The sequence below is a fragment of the Hirundo rustica genome, chromosome 27 (assembly GCF_015227805.2).
Source record: "Hirundo rustica isolate bHirRus1 chromosome 27, bHirRus1.pri.v3, whole genome shotgun sequence".
Lineage (NCBI taxonomy): Eukaryota > Metazoa > Chordata > Aves > Passeriformes > Hirundinidae > Hirundo > Hirundo rustica.
Genome location: NC_053476.1, coordinates 764,503 through 784,151, shown reverse-complemented (window position 1 = coordinate 784,151; position 19,649 = coordinate 764,503). Strand labels below are relative to the sequence as shown.

General features: G+C 56.4%; 1 protein-coding gene across 2 annotated transcripts in view; it reads right to left on the bottom strand.

Moving 5' to 3' along the window:
• Positions 1-5,165: 5,165 nt before the first annotated feature.
• The window catches only part of ASIC2 (acid sensing ion channel subunit 2), a 421,610-nt gene continuing 407,126 nt past the window's right edge, over positions 5,166-19,649 (bottom strand). Inside the window, exons 4-11 of one of the 2 annotated variants that reach the window (XR_005704114.2) lie at positions 15,969-16,119; positions 14,810-14,866; positions 13,406-13,559; positions 12,532-12,623; positions 10,135-10,214; positions 7,956-8,024; positions 6,102-6,271; positions 5,166-5,551 (exon numbers count right to left, since the gene is read on the bottom strand). Coding sequence is in view for 1 of the 2 variants with exons in the window: in XM_040087116.1 (XP_039943050.1) it covers positions 6,170-6,271; positions 7,956-8,024; positions 10,135-10,214; positions 12,532-12,623; positions 13,406-13,559; positions 14,810-14,866; positions 15,969-16,119 (705 nt within the window). In the remaining variant the exon portion in view is untranslated. Of the gene's footprint in view, positions 6,272-7,955; positions 8,025-10,134; positions 10,215-12,531; positions 12,624-13,405; positions 13,560-14,809; positions 14,867-15,968; positions 16,120-19,649 lie in introns of both variants that reach the window. The other variant, XM_040087116.1, reaches the window with a different exon arrangement.

The following is a 19,649-nucleotide window of genomic DNA, read 5'->3' as shown; positions in this document are numbered from 1 at the left end:
CAGGCACAGCCGAGTCAGCAGCAGATGCTGGGCCCTCGGGAATCCCGGAGGCAGAAATGAAGGAATTCTTTCAAGTGATGGGAATGGCAGTGTGGTTTTGTTGCAGGTACAGAGGGAGCCTGGGGAGCCCCAAATCTGGGCCAGGCTGCAGGAGGAACAAAAATTTGAGGAAAAAGGAATTCCTGGAGGGGATGGAGAGGCTGAGGGAGGGAAAAACGTGGAGCTGGGAGCAGGAATTCCCCAAATCGGTGACCTGGGAGTGATCCCACCCCACCTTCACCCCAGAGCTCCAAGGAAATCCCAGGGATGTCACTGAGGATTCCAACATTCTGATCCTTCCAGGAATGCAGCTGGGATGAGCCTGATCTCCCTGTTCCAGCCCTGCTCCACAGTTTTCCTGGATGAAGCCCTGGATTGTCCTGATCCATGGCTCTGGGTGTGCTCCAGGGCTGCTCCCGAGCTCAGGAAGAGCAGGAACCCTGCGGAGCGTGAAGATGATTCCTTTAAGGAGGCTGGGGGATATTCCTGCCTGGAATAACAATGGAGATGCTGGTAAACACAGGGAGGAGGGGAGGGAAAAGCTTCCGAGGGCTTAGAACAAAAACAGACACCAAGCACGTTAATATGGATGTGTTCAGACACGGCCAAGGAAACAGCAACTGCGCCTCCCAGAAATTCCATGAGCTGATGGATCATCATGGAGCTCTTGGAGTGGAGAAGGCAACAAAACCTTCAGAAACCACCAAGGGGTGGGAGAGGAACCACCACAAAAATTCCCATTGGGATGGGATTGTGGTTGGGATTGGGCTCTTCCCACCCAAACTAACACAAACAAGGACAATTTTCCTGCTAAAAATTCCCATTAATTGCCTCTAATTGCTGTCCTTGCTGCAGGCTCAGCGGGAGGAGCAGGGAAAATGGACCATGGAATGTCCTTCACAGTTGGTGATTCCTGGGAATGATGAAGGTCCTTGGAGCATCCCGTGGGATGGGAGGAGCCTCCTGAAAGCTGGGAATGACAGAGGAATAGGGAGAGGTGCTTGGGTGACCTTGAGCAAGAGGAGGCGACTCCAAGAGCATTTCCTGGGTGTTTTCCTGGTCCTTGTGGGAGCACAGCTGTGGGAGCTGGTCAGGGATGTGGTGGCTGGGCCAGATATCCTGGGAATGTGCTCTGGCCTGGGCCCCAGCCCTCTCCATGCCAAGCTGAGCTTCCATTCCCCAAAAACACAGCTGCACTTCAGAAATTCCTTCTCAGAGCAGGTTCTGCTCCTGCTTTTCCTCCTGAAGCGTTCCCATGGGATTTTCCTCACTGTTCCAGCAGGGATGATCTAGTACTTCATGCCCTGCAGAGCTCCAAGGGGGATTATCCCTTGGGATGGCAATTCCAGCTTTTTTTTGATGGATTTGTGGTTGAGGTTGAATTTCCTGAGCTCCAGCTCAGCCAAACCCCCCGGTAAATCCCATGATGGATTGTCCTGCCTTCTCCATGAGATTTTCATCTCCCACAGGGATTCTTTTCTCATTTTTCCATCAGGATTTTGGGGTTTTTGGGAGCCAATGGATGGCTCCCATCCCTGCTCCATCCCTGCTCGAATCCCTGCTCGAATCCCTGCTCCATCCCTGCTCCAATCCCTGCTCCAATCCCTGCTCCATCCCTGCTCCATCCCTGCTCCATCCCTGCTCCAATCCCTGCTCCATTCCTGCTCCATCCCTGCTCCATCCCTGCTCCAATCCCTGCTCCATTCCTGCTCCATCCCTGTTCCATCCCTGCTCGAATCCCTGCTCCAATCCCTGCTCCAATCCCTGCTCCCATCCCTGCTCCAATCCCTGCTCCATCCCTGCTCCAATCCCTGCTCCCATCCCTGCTCCCATCCCTGCTCCATTCCCTGCTCCATCCCTGCTCCAATCCCTGCTCCCATCCCTGCTCCAATCCCTGCTCCATCCCTGCTCCAATCCCTGCTCCAATCCCTGCTCCATCCCTGCTCCATCCCTGCTCCATTCCCTGCTCCCATCCCTGCTCCATCCCTGCTCCAATCCCTGCTCCATCCCTGCTCCAATCCCTGCTCCATCCCTGCTCCAATCCCTGCTCCAATCCCTGCTCCAATCCCTGCTCCATCCCTGCTCCATCCCTGCTCCATTCCCTGTTCCAATCCCTGCTCCAATCCCTGCTCCAATCCCTGCTCCATCCCTGCTCCAATCCCTGCTCCATCCCTGCTCCAATCCCTGCTCCAATCCCTGCTCCAATCCCTGCTCCATCCCTGCTCCAATCCCTGCTCCAATCCCTGCTCCATCCCTGCTCCATTCCCTGCTCCAATCCCTGCTCCATCCCTGCTCCATCCCTGCTCCATCCCTGCTCCAATCCCTGCTCCATCCCTGCTCCATCCCTGCTCCATTCCCTGTTCCAATCCCTGCTCCAATCCCTGCTCCAATTCCTGCTCCATCCCTGCTCCAATCCCTGCTCCCATCCCTGCTCCATCCCTGCTCCATCCCTGCTCCATCCCTGCTCCATTCCCTGCTCCATCCCTGCTCCAATCCCTGCTCCCATCCCTGCTCCATCCCTGCTCCATCCCTGCTCCATCCCTGCTCCAATCCCTGCTCCATCCCTGCTCCAATCCCTGCTCGAATCCCTGCTCCATCCCTGCTCCATCCCTGCTCCATTCCTGCTCCATCCCTGCTCCATTCCTGCTCCATCCCTGCTCCATCCCTGCTCCATCCCTGCTCCATTCCTGCTCCATCCCTGCTCCATTCCCTGCTCCATCCCTGCTCCAATCCCTGCTCCATCCCTGCTCCCATCCCTGCTCCATTCCCTGCTCCAATCCCGCTCCAATTCCTGCTCCATTCCTGCTCCATCCCTGCTCCAATCCCTGCTCCATCCCTGCTCCAATCCCTGCTCCATTCCCTGCTCCAATCCCGCTCCAATTCCTGCTCCATCCCTGCTCCATTCCCTGCTCCAATCCCTGCTCCAATCCCTGCTCCATCCCTGCTCCAATCCCTGCTCCAATCCCTGCTCCAATCCCTGCTCCATCCCTGCTCCATCCCTGCTCCAATCCCTGCTCCAATTCCTGCTCCATCCCTGCTCCAATCCCTGCTCCAATCCCGCTCCAATCCCTGCTCCATCCCTGCTCCAATCCCTGCTCCATCCCTGCTCCAATCCCTGCTCCATTCCCTGCTCCAATCCCTGCTCCAATTCCCTGCTCCATTCCTGCTCCATCCCTGCTCCATCCCTGCTCCATCCCTGCTCCAATCCCTGCTCCATTCCCTGCTCCATCCCTGCTCCATTCCCTGCTCCATCCCTGCTCCATTCCCTGCTCCAATCCCTGCTCCATTCCTGCTCCATCCCTGCTCCAATCCCTGCTCCATCCCTGCTCCATCCCTGCTCCATCCCTGCTCCAATCCCTGCTCCATTCCCTGCTCCAATCCCTGCTCCATTCCCTGCTCCATCCCTGCTCCATCCCTGCTCCAATCCCTGCTCCATCCCTGCTCCAATCCCTGCTCCATTCCCTGCTCCATCCCTGCTCCATTCCCTGCTCCAATCCCTGCTCCATCCCTGCTCCATTCCCTGCTCCATCCCTGCTCCATTCCCTGCTCCAATCCCTGCTCCATCCCTGCTCCATTCCCTGCTCCAATCCCTGCTCAATTCCCATTCCAATCCCTGCTCCATCCCTGCTCCATTCCCTGCTCCAATCCCTGCTCCATCCCTGCTCCAATCCCTGCTCCATCCCTGCTCCATCCCTGCTCCAATCCCTGCTCAATTCCCTGCTCCATCCCTCCTCCAGTCCCTGCTCCATCCCCACTCCAATCCCTTCTCCATTCCCTGCTCCATCCCTGCTCCAATCCCTGCTCCATCCCTGCTCCATTCCCTGCTCCATTCCCATTCCAATCCCTGCTCCATCCCTGCTCCAATCCCTGCTCCATTCCCATTCCAATCCCTGCTCCAATCCCTGCTCCATCCCCACTCCAATCCCTGCTCCATTCCCTGCTCCATCCCTGGGCAGATCCATCCTACAGCAAGCAGGGGTGGGATGGACCTGCCAGTGCCTTTTCCACTCCTTCCTCTTTTCCTTGGCATGTGCTCCAAACCAGCGTGGGATTAATTACTGCAAATAATGGAGCTTCCCTTTTCCTTGGAAAATCCTGGAGCACTAAGCAGAGCTGGGGCTGGGCTGGGGGTTTGAACTTTTGTTGTTTTTTCTCCGAAATCCCCGAATAATCCTCACACCTTTTCCTGTTCTGTATCATCTCTATTTTTTTTCTGGAAAAGGAACCCTTCATCCTGATGAGGTTTGGAACTGGAAATGAAATCTCCTCCCTCCCCTCTCCACCAGGGCTCAGGGCCCTTTTCCAGGCCCTTCAAACCCCCATCTCTCCATGAGGGTGTTCCCTAGAATTCCCAGGTCCCTCCCAGTGCTGGAGCAGCAGCAGAGCAGCCCCAGTGCCTGGATCCAGGGATGAAGGCACTGCTGACACATTTTGGGATGCACTTTCATGGAAATGGATTTTCTTGTTACATTCCAGAGCCAGTTAAAGTGGACCAGTAAAGGAAAAGTTGTAATCCCAGGATCCCAGGCTGGTTTGGGTTGGAAGTAGCCCAAAGATCATTGAATTCCCACTGTCCCAGGCTGCTCCAGCCTGGCCTTGGGCACTGCCAGGGATCCAGGGGCAGCCACAGCTGCTCTGGGCACCCTGTGCCAGGCCCTGCCCACCCTCACAGGGAACAATTCCTGATTCCCAATCTCCCATCCAGCCCTGCCCTGGGCACTGGGAGCCATTCCCTGTGTCCAGTCCCTCCATCCCTTGTCCCCAGCCCCTCTCCACGTTTTTTTCCAGGCTCCCTTCAGGCACTGGAAGGCCTCACTGAGGTCACCCCAAAGCTTCTCCTCTCCAGGCTGAACGATCCCAAAACCTCACGGAGAGGTTTCCAACACCTCTGTCAGCAAAGAGATTCCACAGCATCCCAGAGATCCCCGCACATCCCGGGGATCCCCATCCCAGAGCAGGCGGGGATGCAGCTGAGCACGGCCACGGCACCACTCCCACCCCACCCGGAGCTGCGTGAGGACGCGGTGGGAGAGGGAAAGGAGGAATAAGGGATGAGGGAGAGCCCTGGGGAGGCTTCTCCTGGGATCTGCCCTCCCACTGGGGATGAGGAGGAATGACACAGCCTGGCCATTTCCACAAGACCAGCTTTAATATCAGTCAGGAGAATGAGGAGAAAGCACAGAATCCATGAACGGGAGAAGAAGGAAATTCCAAAAATTCCCCCCAAAAATCAAAAAAAGAACTGAATGAACCCAACCCCAGCCAGGGCTCCCGGCCTCTGCAGGCGGAGGAGCAGGACTGGGATGATCCGTGGGGAGCCCCTGTGGCTCCTGTCCAGGGATGCTCACCTTGGGCTGAGCTCGGGCTTCAGCCCAACCTCACCCGGAGGACGCGAGCGGGAGAAGAATCCGAGAGCGGTGCCTTTTGGATCTCTTTTATTCTAAAACTCTCAGCCTACGGCCGTGGGAATGGAGAATTCTGGGATGCTCCTTCTGGCACTGAAACCCAGGGACTGCAAAGAGGAACAGAGCTGAGAGAGGCAGCTGAGGAATCCCGGCGCCAGGAGAAGCCCTGGCGTGCAGTGCTCAGGATATTTGGGATGCTTCCTTTGGGATTTGCTGCTGCTGCTCAGGCTTGGACAATCCCAAGAAGTGTCCTGTCCCTCCATCCCGTGTGCCAAGTCCCTCTCCAGCTCTCCTGGAGCCGCTTTAGGCATTGGAAGGGGCCTGGAGGTTTCTCTTCTCTGAGCTTCCCTTTTCCAGGTGAACATTCCCAGCTTTCCCAGCCTGGGAGCTGCTTCCCAGGTTGGAGCCAAACCACCCCAAGGAGGAAAGGACAACAGGAGTCAAGTCCAAGGCGCCTCTCACTTTGGGCAGAGTATATTTAGAATTTATAATTTTATATTATTTTTATATTCATTTAATGCATAGCGAGTTTTTCTTCTTCTTTTTTTTTTTTTTTTTTTAAATTTTTAATAGATTTTTTAAAATAAGTTTTCTCCTTTTTTTTTTTTTTTTTTTTTTGTTTTCCCCCATCTGTTTTTTTTTCCCCCTGGTGCAAACCTGAGCTGGGTCCCTGTTTTCCCTGTGCAGTTTTCCTTCCTCGGGACGGGCACTGTGGTGGGGAGGGGTCAGCAGGCGATTTCCTCCAGCGTCCCCAGCGGGGCCTGCAGGGGCACGGTCACAGTGTGGCTCAGGCTCTCCGAGTGGTTCGGCACTGGATCACAGGTGCTCTGCCGAAGGAAAACCAGGGAGCGCGTTATCCCGCAGCTGCTGGATGCTCCCACTGCGCCAGGCACTGCAACGGGTCACACCTCAAACACTGCAACAGGAACCGGACAAAGGAGCCACAGCCACGGAAACCTCCTTGGAGAGCTCTGGGCTGGAAGTCAGAGTGCTGGACTGGATAAAGGGAAAGGCATCCTTCATCACCCTGAACAAACCAGGCTGAGGGGAGGAATGAATCTGTTGCCATCACATTCATCTTATTCAATAAACTGTATTAAGTTAGTAGCAAATGTTAAGAATTGACAGTAGTTGACAGTAGTTGACATTAGTAGTAGTAGTCATGCTAAGGCTTGGTAGGCCGCATGTAACCTGCAGATGAACTTTATAGCAGATTTTGTAATGTAAGCAGTGTAGCTAATTATGATAAGGAGTGTATCCATTTATCTAGGGAATGTACCTTTGGCAGAAACCTAAATGTCAGAAAGATAATTGTACCAGGTGGTAAAAGTGAAGTAAGAATTTGTAATGATGAAGAAATCATGTAAAGAAACATATAAAAACCCTGTGATTTTTCAGTAAAGGTGGGGTCTTGTCTTTGGACGCTAGTCCACAGACTCCCGGGCCCTCAATAAAGCACCGCATAAACGACTTCGGTTGTTTGTGTTTTCTTCGGATCGGGCAACAAATCCGCAAGAAACGCAGCAGAGTTTCCCTGGCTGGGTTTGGGGTTGTCAGAGACTGAAATCATTCATGCCTCAAACATTGATAAAAAGTTTTGCTCATTATAACAAGAACTGGATAAAGAAGCTACAGCCAAAGAAACCTCCCTGAAGATTCCTGACTGGGACTTTTGACTGGAAGTTAAACCACTAAATTAGGTAACGGGAATCTAATTTCAGATTCTTTAATCATCTCAGGCCTAGGAAAAAACACACAAGGCCGAGGGAGAGGAATGCATCCACAAGAAAAGCAAACACAGCAGGCAGGGACTCGTGCCCAGCTGGGTCTGGGGTGGGGGAGACCAGAGCCCCAGCAGCCAGGTTAACCCCCGAGATGAGGAGGGAGGAGGTTTTGGGGGCACCTGTGGCCAGAGGGGTGAACACCCATCCTCCCTTACAGGAACTGGCTCAGCTGTGGACCCCCGCCCTGGGCAGCCCACATCCACGGGATGTTCAGGTGGGAAGCGGCTGAGGGGGTGTCACAGTCCATCAGAGACCCCCGAAGCGCTGCCCAGGGCCATTCCTGCAGCCTTGCAGCACTGCAGGTGATGCAGCAGGCCTGGAGCCTCTTGCAGGAGACAACGGAGAACTCCGCTCCTGCAGGGACCTGCCTGAGCTGTGTGAACCCATTCTGTGCTTCTGGGGCTCCTGCAGCACCAGGAGCAGCTGCAGAGGATCAGCGGAGCATTGCTGGGATCCATGGATGGTGATATTTGTGATATTTTCCTTGTTCTGTCTCTGCCACTCTCCTTCTGTTCCCCCCACCCATTTCCCATTTCTTTCCGTTGTTTTTCTCTCTTTTCTCCCTCTCACATCCAATAAACCCCTCCAGACTGTTGTCACTGGCATCTGGTCCCGTTTGCACCTCAGCTGGGGCAGAGGCCTCTCTAATTATAATTTTAATAACTGGATCCTGGCACATGTGGGAAGAGCTCCAGAGTTCCCAGGGAATTTTCCCGTCTCTCCTTACCACGTTCTCATCATGGCTCCCGTCCTCCTCCTCTTTTCCAAGAAGATCCAATAATTTTTCCTTGATCAGCTGCAAGAAGAGGGAGCTGGGGTTAAGGTGGGAAGAGGCTGCAGTGGAATTGGGAGCACTGGGATGTGCTGGGTTTGGGGTGCATTCCAAAGGGTTGGGAGGAGGAGGATGATCCAAGGGCTGTGCCGTGGAAAGGCTGGGAGAGCTGGGGGTGCTCCACGGGAGAGGAGAAGCTCCAGGGAGAGCTCAGAGCCCTTCCAGGGCCTAAAGGGGCTCCAGGAGAGCTGGAGAGGGGCTGGGGACAAGGGATGGAGGGACAGGACACAGGGAATGGCTTCCAGTGCCCAGGGCAGGGCTGGATGGGAGATTGGGAATCAGGAATTGTTCCCTGGCAGGGTGGGCAGGGCCTGGCACAGGGTGCCCAGAGCAGCTGTGGCTGCCCCTGGATCCCTGGCAGTGCCCAAGGCCGGGCTGGAGCAGCCTGGGGCAGTGGGAGGTGTCCCTGCCATGGCAGGGGTGGGAATGGATGATCCTTAAGGTCCCTTCCAACCCAAACCATTCCAGGATTCTCTTACGAAGAATAAAACCCACAGAAGTCCCATTTTTGGGACCCTTTTGGGGTTCAGGGAAAGCTCCCAGCTCTGTGAGCTCCATTTCCCTTCCCACTCATTTTCCTGCTGCTGCAGGATTTGGCTTCCAGGGAAATCCCATAAAACTTGGGAAGTGTTTTACTGGAAAACTTCCAGTGGGCGAAAAGGAAATAAATCTAACAAGGAGAAAGGTGAAATCCTGAAATCCCAAAAAATTGGGTCACTTCCTAAGGAGTGTGGATCCTGGCTGGCGCAGGGATGTGTGGTGGGAATTTGGGACCACGAGGACGGAGCTCAGCAGATGATCACAAAAAAGCCTCTTTATGGTCAATATTTCCCCCAAATTTGGCCAATACATGGAAAAAAAAAAATCTAGCTGCTGTCATTCTCATAATCTCTAAGTATTTTGGGTGGAAACTCAAATTTTTGAGGTGCTCTTTGTGCTCTTTGTGAAACTTGGAGCAGAGGGGAAAAATGGGGATTTTTTTAAAATGTCAAGGTATTTTACTCCTTTTTTCCTGCCTGGTGCAGGTTAAATATCTGGGAATATGAAGATTCCCCTGCTGGGGCATCCCCATGGAGCTTCTCTGAGAGGACAAAATGAATTTTAGGCTCAAATAAGAAGAAGAAACTAAAAAGAGCAGCAGAACCCCCCACAGTTGACAAATTTTATCAGCAGATGTCAAAGAAAGAAGGAAAACAGAGAGGAAAATCCCAAATTTGTGAGGTTTCTCATGGCCTACTTAGGAAAAATCCCCAAGAAATCCAGGAAAAGGCAAATTTAATGAAATATTTGGGTATCCAGGCTGAGCTCTAAATTCAGGCTCAGCTTTTAGGCTGAGCTTTAGGCCTGGAATTTTTCTATATTTTTTATGCCTGGTTAATGGCACCAATGCTGGAGCTGCCCAGGAGGGATTGGGATGGAGGGAATTGTCTGAAAATAAGAAAAAATATAAAGTCAGCATCCAAAAGAAAAGGTAAATGAGAGGATTTGATCTGAGTTCAGAGCCGGGATTGTGGGATTCCTTTCCCTGGAATGGGACGTCCCCAGCTTGGATTTGAGCATATTAAATGTGTCAATGGACAATTCTCACATCCCATGGGAATGGAACCCCCTGCTCCCACCCTGAGATTCGGCTGTGGCAGAGCTGGATGAGGCAGGCTGGAAATACAGGATTTTGTGAGGGCTCTGGGATCCCCAGGGAACAGAAAATCCTGGGCTGAGGGGCACCAGGATGGGAAATCCTGGAATGAGAGGCACCAGGATGGGAAATCTTGGGATGAGGGGCACCAGGAGCGAGAAATCCCAGCATGAGGAGCACCAGGATGGGAAATCCTGGGATGAAGAGCACCAGGAGTGAGAAATCTTGGGCTGAGGGGCTCCAGGATGAGAAATCTTGGGATGAAGGGCTCCAGGAGTGAGAAATCCCAGCATGAGGGGCTCCAGGATGGGAAATCTTGGGATGAAGGGCTCCAGGATGGGAAATCCCAGCATGAGGGGCACCACGATGGGAAATCCTGGGCTGAGGGGCTCCAGGATGGGAAATCCCGTGCGGAGGGGAGGGCCGGGAAGGCCTTACCTCGTACAGGTAATCGAAGAGCTCGAGGATGGTGAGGATGCTGGCCCCGATGAACAGCCCCATCTGGCCGCCAATGTCACCTGCAGGGGACAGCGCCGTGAGGGCTCCATGAGGGCTCCATGAGGGCTCCGGGAGAGCTCCATGAGGGCTCCGTGAGGGCCCCGGGAGAGCTCCATGAGGGCCCCGGGAGAGCTCCGTGAGAGCTCCATGAGGGCCCCGGGAGGGCTCCGTGAGGGCTCCGGGAGAGCTCCATGAGGGCTCCGTGAGGGCCCCGGGAGAGCTCCGGGAGGGCCCCGGGAGAGCTCCATGAGGGCTCCGGGAGAGCTCCATGAGGGCTCCGTGAGGGCTCCGTGAGGGCCCCGGGAGGGCTCCATGAGGGCCCCGGGAGGGCTCCGTGAGGGCTCCGGGAGAGCTCCATGAAGGCTCCGTGAGGGCCCTGGAGAGCTCCATGAGGGCTCCATGAGGGCTCCGTGAGGGCTCCCGGGCCTGCCGGGCCCCGCCCCGCCAGCTGCCGCCCTCACATCGGGGAAATTCCCCCCATCTCCAATGGCATCGGCAGCATCCCAGGAACGAGCCCTGACCCCCCCAAATAGTTTTTCTGCTAATGGAGCCTGGAGAGCTCCAGGCTGCATCCCAGGAATCCCAGTTCCCAGTCTGGGGAAGCAGTCTGGGGAAGGTGCTGGGAAGAATGAGTGTCCCTGGAGCCAAGGGAAAACCCCAACCTGGTAAAAAGTGGGAAGGGAGGTGCCCTGGGTTTTTTGGGAAGCATCTCCTGGCTTCTGCATGAGTGTCCCAGGCTGGAGGACGAACCTGAGGAGAAGACATTCCAGGAATGTGCTGGGAAGGTAACGGATGTGGTGCTCAGGGAAGGCAAATCCCATGGATTTCACTGGAGAACAGCCCTGAGCAAAGGCGCCCATGGGTGAGGGGTGGAAGGGGCCTTTTCCAGGGGGGTCCATGAGACACGGAGAGAGGAAAGAAGGAAGAAGTTTGGGAGCAAAGTGAGAACCTGGAATGATCCCAGGGGGTGTTCTGGATTCACACCTGGAGGCTTTGAGCCTGGGAAAAAGACACTGGGATGAAGCTCCAGAGCTTGGGGAATGCGGGTGCTATGAGGTGCAAATGGGGTGTGGGTCAGAGAGGCTCCAGCAGCCTCCTCTTCCTCCCTGGAATTCCTGGGAAAGCCCCAGGAAGTGCAGAAGGGCTCCTGAGGGGCCATTTGGCAGGGCCACCCATGTGGGGTGACATGGGGACACCTCTGTGCCCCAGGGGTGACCCAGCTCCAGCTTCCCAGGGCGCTGAGCACTCCCAGTATTCCAGAGGGATCCAGGGATCCGGGGTGGCTCAGGGAGGTTGCAGGGCTGGGGGAGAGCTCACCCGCACCCCAAACCCCATGGGGCCAACCCCACATCTGCAGCTGGTTCGAGGCTGAGCAGCTCAGGGCCTCCTGCAGCTCTTCCATGAGGCATCCAAAGGCCAAGGGCCCAGGCCTGGCTGGAAAAGGTGGATTTGGAGCAGGGAGGAGGAGGTGGGGAGATGGTTTTGGGATGTTCCCCAGACCTTGCACCACAGAGAGCACCCAGCACCCACCCAACCCCAAATCTCCACAAATGGGGAGCAGAAAGCAGCTCCAGAACCTTCCATGGGTCTCCTCCATCACCAGCTGGAAACGATGGATTGGAGTTGGGAAGAGGTGATGGGAGATGTGATTTTGGGATGCCCTCCACATACTGCCCAGGGGGCACCACAGAGGGCACCCAGTGCCCACCCCGGCCCAAAATCTCCCGAAAATGGGAGCAGGCAGGGATGGAGCAGAACATTTCATGGGTCTCCTCCAGCTCCTTCATGAAGCATCCAAAGGCCAAGAACCCGGGCCCAGCTGGAAAGGATGGATTTGGAGCAGGGAAGAGGTGATGGGACATGGTTTTGGGATGTCCTTCCCCACACACTGTCCAGGGGGTACTATGGGGAGCAGAATCCCCAAAAACTGGGGTGCTGGGAGCAGGCAGGGATAGAGCAGAACCTTCCATGGGGTCTCCTCATCCTCCTCCATGAAGCAGCTGAAGGCCAAGAGCTTAAGCCTGGCTGGAAAACATGGATTTGGAGCAGGAAGAAGTGATGGGAGATGGTTTGGGGATGCTCTCCACATACTGCCCAGGGGGCATGGCAGAGAGCACCCAGCACCCATCCAACCCCAAAATCTGCAAAAAAAGGGAGCAGGCAGGGACGGAGCAGCTCCAGAACCTCCCATGAACACATGGAATCCATGGGGACATTCCTGGGATGCTGTGGTGGGGTGAGGAAAGCGGAGATGGGGCCGTGCTGGGGGCTTCAATCAAGGCTGTGGACCCCTCCCAGACCAGTAGAGACCCCAGACTGGCCCCAGTCCCCCCTTACCAAGTAAGGCTGCCACTTCATAGGCTTTCTTCTGCTCAATGGTCTCGTAGTTGAGTGCTTCAAAAAAAATGTCCAGCACGAGAATATTCTCTCTGTGGAAACGGGAAAAACATCAGCCCAGGAGCCACTGGTGGCTCAGTCCTTTGGGATAAGGGAAAAACTGGATTTTATTCCTCTTTGTCTGGATGGTTCCTCTCTCTGGGGTCCTCAGAACCCACAGAACTTGGAGCTGGTGCAGAGCAGGAGCTCAGGGCACCCTGAGGGCTCTGGGAGCCTCTGGAGCAGCTGGGTAAGGTTTCCTCAGAAATCCTCAGGATCTTGGATCTCACTTTACTGGGAACTCTTCTCTTGGGTGGTAATTCCTGGCTGTGAGGGTGTTGAGGCCCTGGCACAGGGTGCCCAGAGCAGCTGTGGCTGCCCCTGGATCCCTGGCAGTGCCCAAGGCCAGGTTGGACACTGGGGCTTGGAGCAGCCTGGGACAGTGGGAGGTGTCCCTGCCATGGCAGGGGTGGGAACAGATGGGCTTTAAGGTCCTTCCAACCCAAACCATCCCAGGATTCTGTGATTCTGTGAAGCAGAATCCAAAGGATCTGGAACAACTCCCACTTCCCAGGGCTGGGAGAGCTGCAGTGCCTGAGGACCTCAGTCCGGAGATACAAATCTGCAACAGAACCAACAAAATTGGGAAATTTTGCACCTTTTTTGGTGGGACTGATGGATTCCCATGAGGACATTCCCTGGGAAGGAATTCAGGTTGTTCTACTGAGAAGAAATCAACCTCATCCCTGTGCTGGGAATGGACTGGCCAGGACCAGGCATTTTCCAGACATTTCCCTCCCAAAAGCCAAAGGAATTCAGGTCCTCCCCCACTCACGAGATGTATTTTTCCGACTTGTTGAACTTCTTCTCCAGGTACTTGGCCGAGGTCTTGCTGGGGATCTTGACCATGGAGAGCTCCTTGTTGTACCTGGTGAGGTTACAGGGGGTCCTGCAGATGCAGTAATTGCTGTCCTTCTCTGCCAGGAGACCTGCGGGGAGGCAGGCATGGAGCCCACGGAGCAGGGACAGGGAGCAGGGCGGGATCCCAGGGAACAGGGACACGGAGCAGGGTGGGATCCCAGGGAACAGGGACACGGAGCAGGGACATGGAGCAGGGTGGGATCCCAGGGAACAGGGACACGGAGCAGGGAGCTGGGTGCGATCCCAGGGAACAGAGACATGGAGCAGGGCGGGATCCCAGGGAACAGGGACACGGAGCAGGGCGGGATCCCAGGGAACAGAGACATGGAGCAGGGAGCTGGGTGGGATCCCAGGGAGCAGGGACACGGAGCAGGGAGCAGGGTGGGATCCCAGGGAACAGGGACACGGAGCAGGGAGCAGGGTGGGATCCCAGGGAACAGGGACACGGAGCAGGGCGGGATCCCAGGGAACAGAGACATGGAGCAGGGAGCTGGGTGGGATCCCAGGGAGCAGGGACACGGAGCAGGGAGCTGGGTGGGATCCCAGGGAACAGGGACACGGAGCAGGGAGCAGGGTGGGATCCCAGGGAACAGGGACATGGAGCAGGGAGCAGGGTGGGATCCCAGGGAGCAGGGACACGGAGCAGGGAGCAGGGTGGGATCCCAAGGAGCAGGGACATGGAGCAGGGTGGGATCCCAGGGAGCAGGGACACGGAGCAGGGAGCTGGGTGGGATCCCAGGGAGCAGGGACACGGAGCAGGGTGGGATCCCAGGGAACAGGGACGTGCAGGGACATGGAGCAGGGACATGGAGCAGGGAGCAGGGTGGGATCCCAGGGAGCAGGGACACGGAGCAAGGTGGGATCTCAGGGAGCAGGGACATGGAGCAGGGCAGGAGCAGAGATCATCCCTCCCAGAAAAGGAGCCAAGGGATCACTCCTGGACATTTCTTTCCCAGTTCATCCCAGTTCTCACCACCTTGGAGAGGCTTCTTGCTGGAGGCCACACTCTGTCATCACCAACAGCTTGGAGAACTCATGGCTGAGTCTCCTAAATCCAGACTTGGAGTGGGTCCCCCATCCCAAACCCAGCCCCAGAGGGCTCCTGGGGCTCCCCTGATCCCGAGGGTTCCTGTGCTCATGAAGCCCTTTGCTCCATGGAGAGCCAGGAGAAACTTCATCCCGGGGTGCATCCAGCACTTCCCAGCAACCCGGGGCTAATCCCAACCCTCTCCAGGCTGCAGATCCCCCCGTTCCTGCCAGCCAGGAGGATCCAGGCCGCCGGAATTCCCCTGGATCCAGGGATCCCCCCGGTACTCACTGAGCGCGGGCTCTGCGCATTCCTTGTACTGCTCCGGGGTGCAGAAGGGAGCATCCCCTGCAGGGACAGGACAGAGCCGTCACAGGGGGACCCCCACGGGGACAGAGGGACACCCCGCAGCCGGGGGACCCCGGCTGTCCCCCCCTCTGCCTGCTGCTGGGAACAGCCCCCAGGGTAGCACTGGAGCTAGAAAAGGTGGGATTTGATGATCCCAGAAGTCTTTTCCAACCTTAATCAGACCCAGGTCTCTCTTCCATGGCTTGCCCCTATTTCACAGGGAATCAGGATCATCCTGAGCTGGAAGGGATCCCCAGGATCACCCTGTGCATCCCTGCACAGACACCCCAACAACCCCACCCTGGGCACCCCTGGAGCGCTGTCCAAAGGCTCCTGGAGCTCTGGCAGCCTCGGGCTGGGACCATTCCCTGGGGAGCCTGGGCAGTGCCAGCACCTCTGGGGATGAACCTTTCCTGAGCTCCATCCCAAATCCCCCTGGCACAGCTCCAGCCGTTCCCTGGGGAGCCTGGGCAGTGCCAGCACCTCTGGGGATGAACCTTTCCCTGAGATCCATCCCAATCCCCCTGGCACAGCTCCAGCTGTTCCCTGGGGAGCCTGGGCAGTGCCCAGCACCTCTGGGGATGAACCTTTCCCTGAGATCCATCCCAACCCCCTGTGACACAACCTGAGGCCATTCCCTGGGTCCTGTCCCTATCACAGGGAGCAGAGGTTGGAGCTGCTCCTTCTGTCCCTCCTGAGGACACAGAGCTCACTCAGCTCTGCCCTCAGCCTCCTCTGCTCCAGCTGAACATTCCAAGCCTCCTCAGCTGCTCCTCGTGGGCCCCTCCAGACCCTTCCCCATCTCATGACCCCCTTTGCACACTCTTGAGCTCTTTGATGTCTTTTTTATTTTGTGGTGCCCAAAACTGCCCCGAACTCTGGGTGAGGCCGCCCCAGCCCGCAGCAGGGCTGGACACTCCCTCCCTCCCCCTGTGCCCTGTCCCTGATCCCCTAGGACAGCGATGGCCCTGCCAGCCCCAGGGCGCCGTACCTCAGATCCGCCCCTCCCAAAGGCCACGGGCACCTTCACCCCTCAGGTACCCCGGCGTCTCCAGCCCAGCCCCAGCCGTCCCCTGGTGTCCCCAGTGTCCCTGTCGCTGACCTGGCATGTGCACCATCCTGCAGTTGCAGTTCTCCACGATGTAGCGTGTCTCGCAGTCGATCCTGCAGGCCGTGACGCTGTACACCGGGAAAAACGCCAGGCCCAGCTCCGGGGAGCGGCACTCGCCCCACGGCGGGGGCAGGTACGTCAGCTGGGGACAGGGACAGGGACAGGGACATCAGCTGGGGACAGGGACAGGGATAGGGACAGGACAGGGACAGGGACAGGGACATCAGCTGGGGACAGGGACAGGGATAGGGACAGGACAGGGACAGGGACATCAGCTGGGGACAGGGACAGGGATAGGGACAGGGACATCAGCTGGGGACAGGGACAGGGACATCAGCTGGGGACAGGGACATCAGCTGGGGACGGGGACAGGACAGGGACAGGACAGGGACAGGGTGTCAGCTGGGGACAGGGACATCAGCTGGGGACAGGGACAGGGATAGGGACAGGGACGGGACAGGGACAGGGACATCAGCTGGGGACGGGGACGGGGACAGGGACAGGGACGGGGTGTCAATCAGCTGGGGACAGGGACAGGGACAGGGATGTCAGCTGGGGATGGGGACATCAGCTGGGGACAGGGCCAGAGAGAGGTGCAGGGACAGCCAGGACATGTCCCCTGGCACAGGAGCTCCTCCTGTTTCGGGGCAGCCACTGCAGTCCCTCAGGGCGTTCCCCCCTCCAGGAGCTCCCTGATTCCCGGGATAACTCCCTCGGGACAAGCTGTCCCTAAGGAGCTCTCCCAGTGCCATGGAGCAACGCTCCCAGGTGACAGTGAACTTCCTGGAGGTGACACTCCCAGGTGACAATGAACTTCTCGGGAGTGGGAGCAGCTGCAGAAGGATCAGCTGGAATTCCTGCCTGGCAGACTCCACTTCATAAACTGGAAAAGCTCCACCAAACTTTCCCCAAGCAGGAAAATCTGCACATTCCTGGGAAATGTGTGGAGTTTTCTCCCAGCTGCTGCTCCCAGTCTGGCACAGGAATCCCTGGGGTTAAATCCAGAGGGAATCCATCCCTCAGGGCTCCCGAATCCCTTCCTGGCCAAATGAGGGCTGAAACCTCAGGAAAAGCCTTTCCATCCAAAGCCTCAATCCCTCGGAAGTGCTGAATTCATTTCAGACGTGGATTCCTCCTCCCTGCGGCACTGGAGCTGCTGGAATGCTGGGAAAGGCACCCCAAGGAGCCAGGAATGGGAGCAGGATGGAGGGAGCAATCCCAGCCCTCGGCCATGGAAACAATTAACGGGAGAGACTTAATTGGGTTTGATCCCTCTCCTTGCAGCCCCTCCAGATCCTCCTCCTCCTGAGGGATTCCTGAGGGAATCCCTTCCCTTTCTTCCAGATTATCCCAGTTCTGGGTTGGTGCGGGGGATCTGGGGCTGGATCAGCCCCGGATGTGGAGCTGCTCCCTCCATCCTCCCCTGCCGCCTCCAAAGTGGGAACAAGGCACAACAAAGCAGCAGGAAAAGCAGGGAAAGGCAGCAGGAACATCCCTGCCCTGGGATCCTGCAGGAATTGCGCTCCCTGGCAGCTTCCCAAGGGCTCCTCCTCCTGCTCCTGCCTGGAGAAATCCAGCTCCAGCCTCTAATTGAGGGTGACAAACTCCCAGCCCGGCCCTTTTGCAGTCGTTAATAATTCATTAATGAATTAAACGCTTTTCCAACCCTCCTGATCCCGGCTTTCCCCAGGATTACCGGGATCAGTTCCCAGCTGGCAGGTGCTAAAAGGGGAATGAAAAATTTGATTTGACTCTTCGGAAACTGGATGGATACTGCTTGTCCCAAATGCCAGGAAAAGAGGGGATGAGCTTGGAAAACCTGGAGGGAAGGGACCCAAGGGGCAGGAGAGGATCAGCTCCTGCCACAGCCTTTCCCTGGCCACATTCCTGCCTTTCCACACTGCTCCTGGCACGGAGCCTCCCGGGAGCTGCCAGCATCTGTCTGCAGCCACCGAGGTCACTCCTTCAATTAATTGGAAGTGCAATCCCTGCTTTTCCTGCCTGTTTCATTTTCTCAAACAGGGAAATGTGGTGGAGCTGATCCCAGCAGAGGTCGGGGCAGTTCCATAAAATCCTGGAATATCCTGAGCTGGGAGGGATCCCACAAGGACGGGTCCCACGGGTGGAACCCCTGCACAGACACCCCGACAGTCCCAGGGTGCCAGCACCCTCTGGGGGAAGAACCTTTCCCTGTTCCCTGCCCCATTTTCCTCTGGCTCTGGGATGGATCCAGCACCGATTCCTGCCCAGACCCTCTCACGTGGCTGATGGCACCAAACGCCAGCGATCCCAGGGGAGGATCCAACCCCTGCCTGAACATCCCCACCCGGGCTGGGTTCCCAAAAAACCTGAACTGGAACCCTTGTTCCTAATGAGACCTCCAACAGCAGCAACTTCATGGAATTTCCTTCCCCGGCAGCTCCAGCCCTCGTGAAATGCTAAAAACCCAGAGCAGCCACGGCTGGCTGGTCCCAGCTCCCAGTTAATGGTGCTGGAATTGTCTGTTTGCACCTCCAGCTCCTTTCCCATCCTGGCTGTTCCTCCCCATTTGCTCCCTTCCTGAGGAATTGGTTTTAAGGGATGGATTTGACCCTTCCAGCTCCTGGGAGCTCCCCTGGAGCAGAACTTGGGAGTGTTATGGAGTGTCCAGGGAAAAATGGGATTTTGGAGTGCCAGGATCCTTCTTTGCAGATCCAACAGGAGCAGCAGCACTGAAACCCCTGGAGATCCACACAAAGTCCAGGCCAGCCCCTCCGGAGCCTCGTCCCAGGTTTGCTCCCACTCCCCCTGGATGAGCTGGGCCTGTGGCTCAGGTGCAAAATCAACCTTAAGTTCCCAATAACGTGGAATTATGGAATTATAAAGGTTGGAAAAGCCCCCTGAGATCGAGTCCAGCTGTTCCCTCTAGGCCACCACTGTCCCATGTCCCCAAATGTCACATCCACATGGATGAAATCCCTCAAGGATCGGGATTCCCCACTGCCCTACTCCAAGAAACTCTGACTCTCCCTCCTCCTCGTTCCCTGGCACATCCAGAGGGAGCCAGACCATTTCCCCTCATTCTCCCAGAAAATTCTGGCTGGATTTGTTGGACTCAATTCCCAAACTCTGGCAGAGGTGCCCAGTTCAGGGGGTGGGGGGAATTGGACTCTGAAATTTTCCTGTCCTCACTTTTCCACCTTTTTATAAAATCCTCTTTTCCACAGGGTACAGGAAACCCAAACCACCCCCTCATCCTTGGATCTGATGGCTCTGATTGGTTTTATGGGATCTCCTTGTTGAATTAATTCAAAATTTAAGGATAAATTGGAGGGAACCCATTGGGAGAGTTTGTAGGATTGAGGGGAACAAAGAAATCAGGGGGTGAATCTTTTCCAGGAGGGGTCAGACCACGGGTGGGAGAAAATGCTCGGAGCAATGGTTAGGAAACATAAATCCATGGAATTATGGACTGGTTAGTGTTGGGAGGGACATTAAAGCTCATCCAGTCCCACTGTCCCAGGCTGCTCCCAGCCCTGTCCAGCCTGGCCTTGGACACTTCCAGGGATCCAGGGGCAGCCACAGCTGCTCTGGGAATTCCATCCCAGGGCTTCCCCACCCTCCCAGGCAGGAATTCCTTCCCAATCTCCCCTCCATCCCTGCCCTCTGGCAGTGGGAGGGACAGGGACAGGG